Genomic DNA, 15,864 nt, shown 5'->3' on the forward strand with positions numbered 1-15,864 from the left:
AGACGGATTTTCGCTCTTGTCACCCGACTGGAGTGCAATGGTGGGATCTTGGCTCACTGCAACTCCCGCCTCCTGGGTTCAAGCAATTCTCTCCTACCTCAGCCTCCCGAGTAGCTGAGATTACAGGCACCTGCCATGACACCCAGCTAATTTTGATCTTTTTAGTAGAGATAGGGTTTCACCATGTTGGCCAGGCTGGTCTGGAGCTCCTGAGCTCAAGTGATCCGCCCACCTTGGCCTCCCAAAGTGCTGAGGTTACAGGCATGAGCCACTGCGCCTGGCCCAGAGTAGATTTTCAAAGTCTTCATCACAAAAAGTGGTAAGAATGTGAAGTGATGGAAATGTTAATTAGCTTGATTTAGTCATACCACAGTGTATAACCTATATTAAAACATCACATAGCACAACATAAATATATGCAATTTTTCATTTATCAACTAAAAATATTTAAAAATTCTTTTTAAATGTTAAAATAATAAAGGAAAGCTCCTGTGAAGCACATATTTATTTTTGTTACATACCAGATTTAATTTTTTATCTCAGCAATAAAATTCAAAATCTCCATCAAATATAATAAAGTTCTATTCCAATGAAATATCGCTTTTGAAGCGATACCTGAACTTCCATGTTCCCCTTTCCTCTCCTACACTCCAGCCCCAGGAGGATTAGAGGTGAGAGTTCATGGTGAGAGTCACAAAAGGGAGTCGAGGAGGGGAGAAAGAAGCCACTCACACTTCTTCTCACTCACACTTCTTCTCACTCACAATTCACTTGATTATTTGATCATTACTTGAGATGAACATTCTCATTAATAACTTGGTACCCTTTTGTTTTGTTTATAAACAGCAAACGTTTATTTCTCACAATGCTGGAGGTTGAGCAGTCCAATATTAAAGTGCCAACTGATTTGATGTCTGGGGAGGGCCCACTTTCTGGTTCATAGACGGCACCGTCTCGCTGTGTCCTCACATGGTAGAAGGGTGAACCAGCTCCTTCGAGTCTGTTAATAAGAGCATGAATCTCATGAAGGAAGGCTCCATCCTCATGAGCCGATCACCTCTCAGATAACTTGGGACTCTTTGAATTACCCAAGCATGAGAAGGAAGATTGTACAAACTGCCTGGCTGTTTAAAATTCAGGAACAAGGGAAGAATGAGCCACAAACTAAACATTAAAAGATTTAAAAAAAAAATAGAATAGCATGACAATGTAAATTAATTTGCATTACCTGGGTTGTAAGTTGCGTAATTTAAAAATATTTATTGGAGTTTTGTAGTTCCAGTCTTGGTGAATGATATATTCCTACTCCTTCCACATTTTGACACTGGGGTTTTAGTAATTTTCTCGCTGACCTGTGTGATGTGCCTTCACACCTTTGTCATGGGCATCAGTGTTGTCTAAGAGACCGCTCCGGCTTCTCTAGAGCTTTATAAAATTAAAGGGGAAGACCTGATGTCAGCACTCACTCTCTATTCTGCTTCTACTCAAAGATGTGATCCAGAAACTTTGACTTTTCCATCTAAGTTCTAAGTTGCATTTAGGCCAAAATCTATGCCTTATCTATGCAGCTTTTGTAGCCAGAGTAGCACTTCCAGCCTCCCCAAACTTCCTCCCACTTAGTGGCATAGCCTCCTGTTAAATTACTTGTTTGACCTCCCAAGTCTTCCAAATTGTCTCCTAATGATCTCCCAGCAAACTACTGCAAGGAGATATATTTAAACTTGGTATTGAAATTACATCTTTAATAATAGAAAATATTTTAAATAGAACCCCCAAAATGGCATCATTAGTTGATATTTTCAATATTTTGTCACAGCAGAAAATATTCAGGGTTATGTTAAAAAAGATTCACTCTTTTGGATCTGAGCCTAGGTCTATACATAGCACAATATAGAGCATGTTCAGTGCCAAAATAATTAGGATTGGCACAAAAGCACTTGGCCTTAGCTGTAGTTTTTTTTTTTTTTTTTTTTTTTTATGGAGTCTTGCTCTGTCGCCCAGGCTGGAGTGTAGTGGCGCAATCTTGGCTCACTGCAACCTCTGCCTCCCGGGTTCAAGTGATTCTCCTGCCTCAGCTTCCCCAGTAGCTGGGACTACAGCCGCACGCCACCATGCTTGGCTAATGTTTTTTGTATTTTTAGTAGACATGTGGTTTCAGCATCTTGGCCACATTGGTCTTGAACTGCTGACCTTGTGATCCACCCATCTCGGCCTCCCAAAGTGCTGGGATTACAGGCATGAGCCAATGTGCCCGGCCTGAGCTGTAGTTTTGACTATGCATAAGTGCATTCATTTTGTCAATCTTTAATGAATTGGGAAATTTCCTGAATTGGAATCCTCTTTGATCTACTTGGACCTTCTGCCTCATCCACCTCTTGACCAATGCTGGTACTCTCTGCTAATACAGAATAAAAAGTATTATCTCTACCTGTCAACATACAGCATTTGTGTCTGGACTAGACCGATGAGATCTGGGCCTATCCAGTCAAGAGCATATTTGCTCTATCTTCAGCAGTTACCAGATTATTTTCTACACTGCTAACTTAGACTTGTACCTTTTGCCTCTTTCTTTCTTATTTTATTTTATTTTTTTAAGAGACAGAGTCTTGCTCTGTTGCCCAGTCTGGAGTGCAGTGGTGCAATCATAGCTCACTGCAGCCTCGAACTACTGGTCTCAAATGATCCTCCTTCCTCAGCCTCCCACATGTAGCTAAGACCACAGAAATAAGCCACCAGGCCCCGCTTCCTGTCTTTCTTCATACCAAAGAATCAAGTAGACATTTAGGGAAATTTTATCACTTAAGTTGATTTGACCCCAAAACAGCTCCTTCTGAAGATATCCTATTCATTCATTTATTAATTCACTCATTCAACAAATATTCGTGATATCATTACTTTATGCCTGGCACTGTCTGCCCACACCTTCATTTTGTTTCCTAGGGAATTAAAGAAAAATCACATCATAGGACACCTGTATTACAGGATGCATAATGTCTTTGTGAGGAGTCATGTAAAAAACAAAATCATTCCACTCTTATTTTAATGCATTAGTGTATCTAATGGTGAGAAACATTTCCCCAGAGGGAGCTGATTTTGCAAGTAATAAAGATTAGATGGACAGAACCAATAAAGCAAGGAGAAGCTGATGCAGGAGGACACAGGAGGTGTGACTGATGGAGGGCATAGCTGGGGCTTGAAATTTCATTAGAGGTAATTCCGCAGGAAAGCTGAAATTATTCAATTAGATATTTAAGAAGATTCGATCTTTCTCTCATGAAGAGACACCCTCAGGGGTATTTCACATACGCTTCAATTTCTTTTACAACTGCTTAGAACATTTTAGATATTTTATTCAAGTCACAGTGGCCTCTATAGTAAGAGGTCCTTTGGGAGTGAGCATCAATTATGACGAATTAGGAAATGAACACATCATGTCGCTTTTGTTTATGAAGTCTGACTTTTCGAAATTACTAATATTAGTAGAACAATAAAATTATTATGGTAGATTATACAAAGATGTGTTCTAATACAGTATACTGGCTTCTTAGCCTTTGTAGGAATGTCAGCATCATTCTGTGGTTGGCTCTCTGCTTCATCTTGACTTTCATACAGGAAACCTTACAGAAATTGAGTAAATAGTGTCCCTGTTTGCACCGGTCTCAAATTTTCTGTGTAGTGTGTTTCCTTAATGATACCAGCTGGACGTCATTATCCAAAACTAAGGGTGGCACCATGTAGTGCAAAGGTGATATTTCCAAGGCAACCTCATCGAGGTAGCCTTATAATAAGTAATATTTGACAGTCCTCATCCAATGCATTTACTCAACATCTACAACAGATATAAAGTATCTTGAGTTTCACGAGACTCAAATATCATGCATATTTAGTGAAAAACAATGACAAAAATATTCTGGCAATTGGGACTCTACCAGAGGGCTGCAAATGCCTTGAGGTTGTCATGAGAGTCACTAGAATACCCTGAAATAATTGAAGAAATGTGCTCAATTGCAACACTGCTGTCACCACCTTCTCCTATAAATCTGCTGCCCAGATGGACTTTTCATGGCAGCCCAGGCATTGACTCCTCAGGAAAATGGAAATACTGTGGAAGGTAGGTAAGATGTTATGTCCTCCTCCTAGTAACCAAACAATGAAAGATGGACTCTTGTGAAATGAAGCAAAGAAGATGCCGAGAAGTCCTCAGTGTACATGAAGAGATTGTTTCAGTTGACAGTAGAATCTGGACATCATTGAATGTGCCAATAATTCATAATTTCCTTTTTGCAAAATGATTTTACTTGTATATATAGATTTTTAAGTTCATTTGGTGACCCTTTTAAAAGGTTTTATTTTCTCCTCTTATTTGTTGAAGATGCTAAAAACTGTGATGACCATTTAATAAAAATGTTTAAATGATTATGGCTCATGCCTATAATCTCAGCACTTTGAGAGGCCGAGGTGGAAGGATCACTTGAGCCCAGGAGTTGAAGACCAGCCTGGGCAACAAAGCAAGAAGCCTCTTTACAAATAATAATAATAATAATAAAATTAGCTAGTTTGGTGTCTCATGCCTATAGTCCCAGCTACTCAGGAGGCTGAGGCAAAAGGATCGATTGAGCCTAGGAGTTTGTGGCTGCAATGAACAAGGCTCTTACCACTATACTTGCTTCAGCCTGCGTGACAGAATAAGACTATCTCTAAAAAAAAAAGTTACCAAGTTTCTTAGCATATTTATTAGGATACCATAAATACCATGATGCTTGAATTTCAGTAATAATGTTATTACAGAATTATTTTTTGTCTAAGAAAATGATCAAAAATTACAAGTTGGGAAAAAAGTGCGATCGTCTTGATTTGTAATGTTGTACTTTTACTTATAGTGCCATGGTGTTGATGAGCAGGCAAGAAATGATTGATTTTTTTTTTCAGCCGTTTACCTCTGCAAGAGGACAATGCAAAACAAGGCACGACTGGAGCTCGCAGACTATGAGGCTGTAAGTACCAAGGACCTTCTGGCAAGGACAGTCATAGGATGCACAGCAGTAAGGCCCACAGTCTTTTCTGGGCAGGCTGTTAACTCTCCATTCATGGATCTTTTTTCTTGTCTTTTCTTTTGAGATGGAGTTTCACTCTTGTCACCCAGGTTGCAGTGCAGTGGCACGATCTTGGCTCACTGCAACCTCTGCCTCCCAGGTTCAAGTGATTCTCCTGCTTCAGCCTCTGGAGTAGCTGGGATTACAGGTGTGCGACACCACGCCCAGCTAATTTTTTTTTTTTTTTTTTTTTTGAGATGGAGTCTCGCTCTGTCACCCAGGCTGGAGTGCAGTGGCGCGATCTCGGCTCACTGCAAGCTCCACCTCCTGGGTTCACGCCATTCTCCTGCCTCAGCCTCCCGAGTAACTGGGATTGCAGGTACCCGCCACCACGCCTGGCTAATTTTTGTATTTTTAGTAGAGACGGGGTTTCACCATGTTAGCCAGAATGGTCTCGATCTCCTGACCTCGTGATCTGCCTGCCTCGGCCTCCCAAAGTGCAGGGATTACAGGTATGAGCCACCACACCTGGCAGCTAATTTTTATATTTTTAGTAGAGACTGGGTTTCACCATGTTGGCCAGGCTGGTCTTGAACTCCTGACCTCAGGTGATCTACCTGCCTCAGCCTCCTAAAAGTGCTGGGATTACAGGCGTGAGCCACCGCGCACAGCCTCATTCATGGATCTGAAGGGTCAGATTTCCAGGGATCTGGCATCACAGTGGGCTCATGAATTCCTGTTTACTTACTTCCTCTCTTCATTCACATTGCGTGTGGCAAAACTCTAAATACATAAACTCAAAGTATAAGAGGGAAGCATATCTTATTTTCTAAAATTGACTTAACTGTCAAAATGTCAGATACATCCTACATAGTGAAGATATCCAAACTCTGAGGATTAAAGACCATTTACCCTGGGAAAGAGTGGGTTTTGCCAAAATTTTATCTGCTGACGGTGATCATCAGCAGATAAAAGTCATCTGCTGTCATTTGTGCAGATGGTTGCTATGTTAGATTTACTGAATTCAAAGCACTGTGTAGGAATAGGTTGTGGGCCGCCAGGGTGTTACATGTATTGTGAGGAACTGAATAGGCTGATTGCATGCGTAGTAGGAATGTATTGCTGTTCTGTTCCTCTATAAAGTGGGTACAGAAAATTCCAATGGGTTCATCTGGAGCACCTCCTTATGTACCAGGTAATTTTAGTATTTTGCAGATACATATTGGATTTTTAGTCCTGTTCTCCGAAGTCAGTAATTCAAAAAATTGATATTTGTAACAGGTTTTTCTACTTCCTGTAAGACTGACAATATGAAGATGAGCTGAATTCAGGGAGCATGGTTTATCATTGAGAACCACAGTACACTTAGGGCTTTAGAAACTCTGTTTGTTTCCTTGACAAATACAAGTGGTAACTAAGCTAGAAGAGAGCAGTGAAGAAGAGCACTGAATGTCGCCATGTGGGGTATGTTTTTCAGGAGAGCCTGGCCAGGCTGCAGAGAGCGTTTGCCCGGAAGTGGGAGTTCATTTTCATGCAAGCAGAAGCACAAGCAAAGTGAGTCCTTGTGAGTCTTTTGGAAAATTTGTTCAAGTTGTGGCCTTTTTGTCCAGAGAGGCACTACAATTAATACTAAATGTTATCCATTGTTACCGTGTTGACAGAGTGGACAAGAAGAGAGACAAGATTGAAAGGAAGATCCTTGACAGCCAAGAGAGAGCGTTCTGGGATGTGCACAGGCCTGTGGTAAGCAAGCGTCACACTCACATCTTGAATCCGTCTTCTCTGTGGGAAGAGAGGGGAGCCTTACCAAAGTAAGGGAAAGCCTGGAGTGACCCCTTGCACTCCCCAGGGTATCTTGGTGAATTCGTTAAGAAAAGATCACCACTTTTGTGTAGGATGACCAGACCTCAGTAGCATCAGATTTAATTTATAAAACCACGCATTTTCCCACCATGATAACGCTTGCTTACTCTCTTGCTATTTGAGGTATCTAATGCTTCTGTATACATTTGAAAGAAAAACCACTGCAACAAAACAGTTTTTCATGTTTTATTGTTTACATTTTTCTAGCTTTATAGTAAAAGTGCAAGTCAAAATGTTATTCCTGCCCTAATTTTCCTTCCCTCCCTTCCTTCCTTCCTTCCTTCCCTCCCTCCCCTCTCTTTCTTTCTCTTTTTTTTTCTTTCTTTCTTTCTTTCTTTCTCACTCTCACTCTCTTTTTTTTATGGGATCTGTCTCTGTGGCTGGAGTGCAGTGGTGTGATCTTGGCTCACTGTAACCTCTGCCTCCCAGTTCAAGCTGTCCTCCCACCTCAGCCTCCCGAGTAGTTGGGACGACAGGCATGTGCCACCAAGCCTGGCTAATTTTTTGTATTTTTGATAGAGATGGAGTTTCACCATGGTGCCCAGGCTGGTCTCGAACTCTTGAGCTCAAGTAATCTGCCTGCCTCAGCCTCCCAAAGTTCTGGGATTACAGGGATAAGCCACCATGCCCAGCCTGATTTTTTCTTAAAACCTATTAGTAGCCTGCTTTGGTTGTTGACTTTCACAGTCTAACATTTCCTGTGGCTCAAATTCAAATCAGCCCACATTTTTAATGACACAATATTGGATCTCTATGTAATAACTTAGCTGGGCTTTTTCCTTATTAATGTTAAACTATGTGCCTCAGAGTAACATTAATGAATATCCTTAATTAATACCAGAAAACTGTATGGATGAAATTAAACAGTGGTTACCAGCAACCATAAGACAACCTCATGTATTTCTTTCTATTTTGATGCTATATCGTTTTCTTCTGTAGATTTATTTAAATACAGACAAGGCAGTAGAGAATAATATTTATATAAGTATTATTAGAATAAATAATAGGTTCATAGCATGAAAGACAAATGAGATTGATAAGAATACCTTACAATTTTCTCTTCAACTACCTTCAGAATCAGACCAAAAGAGAAAGTCTCCAAAGGTTTGTTTATATATGTACATATTTCAGCTTCAGATAGCAATGCAATTGTTAAATGATATATTGAATTTGTTCTCTCTTTTGAATTCTGAAAAGATTAGAATTGAGAATTAACTGGTTTTGCTACTGAAAATTCAGTGTGAGTTTTATTGTTCATGAAGAAAAAGGATTTTGAGGTCAGGTGCATAGCTATTGCAAGGACATTAAGTAGGATTTTTATTTTTTTGGTTTGTTTTAAGCAACCTCTAGAAACCAGTCAATGCGTTATGTTCCTATGCTTATCCACTTTGTCCCCTGGACATCTGGTGGCTCATCTCTAGCCTCGTTTAGCTTCCATGGCCTGGTTCCTCCTGGCAACCCAGGAGGACTCACACCATGCCCGCTCCCCTGCACTGCCCACGTCTATTTCATGCTCTGAGACCCGCGCTCGCAGAGATGACAAATGAGTCCACCTCAGACACTCCCCTGCTCCACTGCCTGAGGCCTCTGTGTGCTTCTGTTGGAGGCAGAATCTGATCCCAGTTGTCTTTCCCTCTATCCAGTGCAAGCCAGGCGCTAGTCTTTGCTGTCTCCCACCGGCAAGCAGCACGTATGAGTGTTATCCAAGAGGCCTCACCACACCCTTCACTAGGCTTCCAACTAGAAAGTCATCCCAAGGAGGATCTGGAGGCAGAAACCACCCAGAAGCCACTGGCTCCATCTCCCTTGTTGATTTTTTTTTTTTTTTTTTTTTTTTTTTGAGACGGAGTCTCGCTCTGTCCCCCAGGCTGGAGTGCAGGGGCGCGATCTTGGCTCACTTCAAGCTCCGCCTCCCAGGTTCACACCATTCTTCTGCCTCAGCCTCCTGAGTAGCTGGGACTACAGGTGCCCGCCACCACGCCTGGTTAATCTTTTGTATTTTTAGTAGAGACGGGGTTTCACCGTGTTAGCAAGGATAGTGTTGATCTCCTGACCTTGTGATCCGCCTGCCTCAGCCTTCCAAAGTGCTGGGATGACAGGCGTGAGCCACCGCACCTGGCTGCCATCACTTATTTTCTAGAGGAAAATAGAGCTTTGGGTTGTCATGAGCCTCTGAGAATGGCATTTACCTAAACCAATCCTACCTTCAACCATTTCTTTTTCTTACATTATAACTTCCTGTATTACTTTAGAGGTAATCCCTCTTGGCATTTTAAAAATTTAAACATTTGGAAGTGATCTCAGGCACTCGTGAAATGCTGACACTTGTCCAAAGGCTGTGTCTGCCATACAGGTGCTGGTGTTTATCTTGTTTTTAGTCTTTTGGGTCCTTACTCTGAGTTAATAGACAAAGATGATGATGACAGGGACGTTAAAAGAAAGGTTCTCCTAAGAGAGCTCCTAATGCTATTTTCTCAGCCAAACACATAAGCTCTATCTCTATTCGCTGGCTGTAGTGTTAGCTAAGCAATGACAACAACTTTCTAAGGTAACTAGGCCCCCTGAAGAAAAAGCGGCATAGGGGAAAACAGCAATATTGTGATACTTTCTAAGAATGTCTACACTTTTACATTTGTCCCTAGAAATGAATTCTGCAGTTGTCATAATCAATCCTAATATATTTAGACCCTAAATCCTATATCCCAGAGTGAAAGTGAATAGGTATTTCTATAGCTCAGTTTCTTCTTCATAGTCTGTCCTGTCTATGGCTGTAATGAAAGACTCTTTGTACCTTGTAGTATTCACTGTAACATTTAGGTGTCTTCTAGACAGGATCTGTGAAGCTAGGAAGCCAGGCCTTGCATGTTAACACCAAATTATTGCCACCCGAGCAACCTAGAATCCTAGACCATGTGTAGGAAAATACCAGAGAGTATCTCAAACCGTCCAGAGGCTTAATCTGGTATGGCCTGGGGCCTAATATTGCATACCGCCCCTCACCAGAAGATGTCCATATCTAAGAGACTGTCCTATTGTGTCCACTTCCAGTTTTATTATGTCAGCCAATGACCAGTAGAAAAGGGAATAGGGAGACCTGGGCAGAGTGAGAAGCAGCTGGGCTTGGGAATCAGACAGACCTGACTCCGTTATTTATGAGGCCCACCGTGCACAGGGATTTGCCCTGTCTGAGATGTAGCAGTCTCACTTAGAAAATGGAACTATATCTACCTACCTTGCACTCTTGATTGAACATTAAATGAGATCACCTGGGTAAAAGCAGCCGGCAGATCACTTTAGCAATCTCACTGGACAGGTGAAAGACAATAAATTTTCAGCTTCCTTCGTGAACAGAAACAGAGTAGCACAAAAAAGGATAGAGAAAAAAATGGAATATGGAAACAGATAATGCAGATGCAGCTCCTATACTTCATGGTTTTAATGACATCTGTGAATCTCGCAGAGTACAATCAAGGAGCATCACAACCTTTGTCTTTGGTTCTGAGGTCCCAACCAGAATAACTCCGAAGACCACTCCCATAGTCATCTCCTTTTCCTCCAGCCTTACCTTTCCACTCTTCCATTTAGGGATACTTTGCATGAAATAGGCTGACCTTGACTTGAGGCTGATGTGGTCACCGTGGTGTTAATTGCTCATCTATGAGCCCTCTCTCTTAGTACCCTTTATTTGTGAACTCTTTTATTTCCTGTATGTTTGCATTTTTATTTAAGCCTTTATTCTGGAATGTAGAATCTGTCCTCTAGGTGCAGGAACGCAAGACTTAGAACAAAGCAGCCTTTCTTGGTCTTTATCAAACTGTTTACCTGAAATAAGTCAGACTGGGTTGACTTTCCTCTTCAAAGGGATTGTTCCTTTACCCACCTATCGAACTTTTTGAACTGTGTGGGGAATGCTTTTACCCCCAACATTTTTGTTATTTAAATATGTAAGTCCTGGAGCCGTCTGCCAATGCAATGGCTAAAACATGTTTCCTTCAAAGGTTGAATCTGAAACTCATGAAACAGGGCATTGCCACCCTTCCCATAATATGGAACATGGATCATGGGATACATGTGGATACATATGGAAAGGTATCACGTAATGATACCTTTTATTCTGTATCAATATGTGCCAGATATTATATTAAGGCCAGGCATAAAAAGTGGACTAAAACACACTCCTTGATTACTAAAACTCGTAGTCCAGTGTCGCATTTTATGAACGTAGTCATTAACACAGCAGGGTGAGTTTGACTGCACTATTTGTTTTCTGAAGGGAGATACAGATGCTCATGTTATTTATAGGACTTGCTAAGGTTCAGAGCTAGCAGTGGGAGAGCCAGGCCTGGAACTAAAGAGTGGTGTGGATCCAGGCAGAGAAAGTAGCTCCAGCAAGAATGAGATCCTGATTTTATATATCTATCCTGCAAAAAGAAAGAATAAATAGTTAGAACGCAATAGTCCACATAGGATATAGCTGTGTTTATAGGTGTCTTATTATATTTTACTCATGGTTTTCATATATCCTTTTGCTTTTTACAAAATGGTTGTATTTATAGGTATCCTTTTGTATTTTATCATGGTTTTCGTATGTTTTTTGCTGTTTTTAAAAGTCCAGAGTTCAGGGCATCTTTCATACATTATAGGCCACACACCCCTGACCTAGGGAAATCCAACTAACACGTGTAGAACGCCCCTGCCAGGGATGTGTATACAATGTACACCCTAGAGGGCCATTGCCAACAGGGCTGCCTGGTAAGTCCTATCTTCAATGTTTAGGTATGATGATCTTGTGTAACAACCTACATATGTTATTATTTCAAGAAGGATCTAAATTTTTATTTTTTATTTTTGTTTTTATTTATTTATTTTTTAAAGACAGAACCTTGCTCTGTCACCCAGGCTGGAGTGCAGTGGTGCAATCTTGCCTCACTGCAACCTTCACCTCCCAGGTTCAAGCAATTGTCTTGCCTCAGCCTCCTGAATAGCTGGAATCACAGGTGTGTGCCACCATGCCCGGCTAATTTTTTATATTTTTAGTAGAGACGGGGTTTTACTGTGTTGGCCAGGCTGGTCTTGAACTCCTGGCCTCAGGGGATCCTCCCACCTCAGCCTCCCAGAGTGCTGGGATCACAGGCATGAGCCACCACGCCTGGCCTAAAATTTTTTTAATATATAAACTATATTTAAGCCTGGGCAACATAGTGAGATTCCATCTCTACAAAACATTAGCCAGGTATGATGGTGCATGCCTATAATCCTAGCTACTCAGGAGGCTGAGGCTAAGAGGATTCCTTGTGGCCAGGAGTTTGAGGTTGCAGTGAGCTGTATCATGCCATTGCACTCCAGCCTGGGTAACAGAGTGAAACCCTGTCTCTGAAATACACACACAAACACATACACACATATTTAGTGTACAGAAATTATTAGTACAAAAAAGAGAGAAGAAAGCAGGGTCTAAATTTTGTTATGGTTTTTCAGAAGGTTAATGGAGAAAATATGAAGTAATCACTATCAATTTTAAAAGTCTTGAGATTGATATTCCCATTAGAATAAAAAGCTCTATACTTAAATGTCACAGATCTGTGACGCGATCTAACGGAAAGACTTTTAAGTTATGTAATTATATTTTCCTGAATCGATTTGCCTTCGTAAATATATAAAGTATCTTTATTTTCAAAAGCCAGAAATGGAGTTATCCTAACAGCGTTTTTGTTGAATGTTTTTCATTTTGCTTTCCCTTTCCCAGTTCTGCTATTATACCTCTCAATAAAAAATATAACAGATAACAGCTGATCCTTATGAAGCTTTTAATTCAAGTAAAGGTGATATGCTACCTTACCTTTTGAATACTTTTATTCGATTTGATTTGACACGAGCATTTATTATTCCAACCTCAAGAATGGATTGGAAGCCATTAGCCAGAAATGTAGTGGGGAAAGGGAAATTTGAAATAACAGTTCAGAATCTTTAAAATATACTTAAAGTCAGTTTAATGTGAAATATAATATATTATGTGCATTTTACCTAGAGTGTAGAAAATATACATAATACGATTTTTTACCTTTCAAAACACCATGAGGTCATTTTTAGGTCAGATTGACATAGAATAATCATTCTAGTACTTAATGTCTCTATAAAATAAAGTTAGCCTCCTAAGTATGTCAGCATTCACTCCAGAAAAAAAATTAAGGTCATAACACTAAAAAGGACTCTTCACTTACTAAGGACTCCAGACAGAATTGCCAGAAACTAACTACTGAAGAATATAGTGGGAGAAATACACCGGATTGTAGCAAGACAAAGATAATATAGTATTTGAGTTGACTTGTGTATTTAATGCTTCAATAATTTAATGAAGCCCCACACATACACACACACAAAGAATAATGCATTAGTAGCCTGTATTAACAGGATTTTAACATCTAGCTAAATTGGAGTGAAACTTCTAGTTGTCAAAGTTCTGAAGAAACTCAATTTTAGCATTTTGTGCCCCATCCTCTACACCATACTTTAAAAAGAACGTGGACGAGCTGGAGTTAAGATGTGAATGGATGGGCGGTAAGGAGGCAAACTAAAAAAAGCAAGAACAAAAAAAATTGTGAAATTATTAATAAGATTAGTGACCCTAGGAATGCGAAGTCCCATGGAAAGTGTCTTCCTACTTTGAAATGTTACTAAGCAGACTTGGAATAAAGTTTATTAGTTTACCACACATTGGGTTCTGTATGACTACTGTGAAAATGACTGGAAAATAAAATTTCAACATAAAAGCTTCCTAATACTCAAAGCTATCTAAAGGTCATTGCCAACTTCTAATGATGCAAATGATAAATTCAAGTATAGATTAGAAGTCATGAGCCAGAAATAGAATGGAGAAAAGGCAATCACTGGATAGAGAATGAGATTCATAATTTTCAGAGTTCTTTCCTGAAACAACAATTAGATCACCTTCTTTGCTTCCCAAGCCTGTTAGTTTAGGGTTGAATGCATGCCAAGCATTCAGCAAAGATGTCATGGATAAAAAGGCTTAAGCAGAGAAATGGAAATATACTTCATCAGAATATTCAATATAGAAACAATAATCATTGAATTCTTCCTGAATTCAATTTAAGCAAATCCTAATCACAAAGTAGTGAGAATAGTTGATTTACTTATGCTTTTTAAAACCTATATGTCATCAGCATTTTGTAGCATTTTCATTGACACTGACCAGAACACTTGTTTTAACGTCTGTCAGACCATGATTTCTTGAAGAGCAGAGAGTCTGTCTTCAATTCCCTATCCTAAAGCTAACATTTTGTAGCATGCAACTTAATGCAAAATATTGAGTCTGAGTAGTTGAGAAAATGGTGGACATATGAAATTTGCAAAGGATTTTGCTAAGGGTTCGTAGCAGATTTGGAACAGTGAGTTTGTTTTAGGGCATGCTGAGTGTGATGACATGACATTCAGATGGAGAGAGATCTCGTCAATAGTTGTAGACATGAGACCAAAATTTGAGGGGTGTTTTGGGATATAGAATTGATTCTGAAACTCATTAACCTAAAGGTGATAGGTAAACCCTGAGACAAGGACAGTTTGTTACAGCAAGGCATAGAGAGTGAAAGAGGATTTGTTATCTGTTTGGAAGGTCTCTTGTCTTTCTATCTTGCTTATAGTCCCATAAATGTCCCTATATATCTTTTTTTCTTCAAATAAATTTGTATAAAATAGCCTGGCAAAGCAAGTGTGTGTGTGTATATGTGTGTGTGCATGCGCATATGTGTGCCTGTGTGTGTGTACAAATCCATTAAATATGCAGTTAAATGCTAACACTGATCAAAAGAAAGCTGGAGTAGATAGATTAATTTCAGACAAACCCAACCTCAGAGCAAGGAAAATTATCAGAGATCAAGAGGAAGATTACATAATGACAAAAGGATCAATTCTTCATAAGGACATAATAATAGTTAATGTCTATGCATTTAACAACAGAGCATCAAAGTATGAGGCAAACACTGAAAGAAGTGCAAGGAGAAATGGATAAATACGCTAGTATATTCTGAGACTTTAATACCCCTCTATCAGTAATTTACAGTTCAAGCGGGCAGAAAATCAGTAAGGAACTAAGACCAAGGTTTAACTGAAGTACACCATCAATCAACTGGATATGACTGACGTCCATAGAACACTTCACACAACAGCAGCAGAACACACGTTCTTCTCAAGCCTCCATGCAGCACACAGGAGAAGAGATTGCACTCTGGGTCAAAACACACACCTTAACAAACTTAGAAGAAAGAAATCACACAAAGTATGTTCTCAGACCAAAATGATATAAAACTAGAAATCAAAACAGCTAGAATATCTCAAAATACTAGTAGATTAAACAACACACTTCTACATAACACGTGGGTCATAGAAGCAGTCTCAAGAGAAATATAAAAACATTTCAAACCAATTTAAAATAAAAATATACTTCATCAAAATGTTCAGGATCCAGTGAAAGCAGTGCTTAGAGGGAAATTTATATCATTGAGTATATGTACTAGAAGAAAGAAAGATCTAAAATGAGTAATCTAAACTTCCACATTTGGAAACTAGGAATAGGAGAACAAGTTAAATCCAAAGTAAGCAGAAGAGAAGAAATGATAAAAATTAAAGCAGACATCAATGAGAATGGCAAGAGAATATAGAGAAAATCAACATAATCAAAACTTGTTTTTTTGAAAAAACCAATAAAGTCAATAAACCTCTAGCCAAGTTAACTAAGGAATAAAAGGAGAAGACACAGATTACTAATATCAGAAATATAAAAGGGTCTATATCTACTGATTCTGTGAACACTAAAAGCATAATAATGAAATATTCTAAACAACTCTATGCCCAGAAATTTGAGGGCCTAGATGAAATGGACCAAAAGGGAAAAAAAAAAAAAAAAAAAAAAAAACAGGAAAGAAAGAAAGAAAAACACAATGTACCAAAGCTT

At 39.5% G+C, this 15,864-nt stretch overlaps 1 protein-coding gene across 14 annotated transcripts in view; it reads left to right on the top strand.

Annotated features, from left to right (window-relative positions):
* RGS7 (regulator of G protein signaling 7) overlaps positions 1 to 15,864 on the top strand; it is a 564,000-nt gene that overhangs the window by 465,990 nt on the left and 82,146 nt on the right. For 10 of the 14 annotated variants that reach the window (XR_012433585.1, XM_005539673.4, XM_045391179.2 and 7 more), the window contains 3 exons: positions 4,930 to 4,994; positions 6,511 to 6,587; positions 6,695 to 6,776. Coding sequence is in view for 13 of the 14 variants with exons in the window: in XM_005539673.4 (XP_005539730.1) it covers positions 4,930 to 4,994; positions 6,511 to 6,587; positions 6,695 to 6,776 (224 nt within the window). In the remaining variant the exon portion in view is untranslated. Of the gene's footprint in view, positions 1 to 4,929; positions 4,995 to 6,510; positions 6,598 to 6,694; positions 6,777 to 15,864 lie in introns of all 14 variants that reach the window. The other 4 variants (XM_065542364.1, XM_074037698.1, XM_065542428.1 and 1 more) reach the window with 1 other exon arrangement.

Source organism: Macaca fascicularis, chromosome 1 (assembly GCF_037993035.2).
Source record: "Macaca fascicularis isolate 582-1 chromosome 1, T2T-MFA8v1.1".
In the NCBI taxonomy this organism is placed as follows: domain Eukaryota; kingdom Metazoa; phylum Chordata; class Mammalia; order Primates; family Cercopithecidae; genus Macaca; species Macaca fascicularis.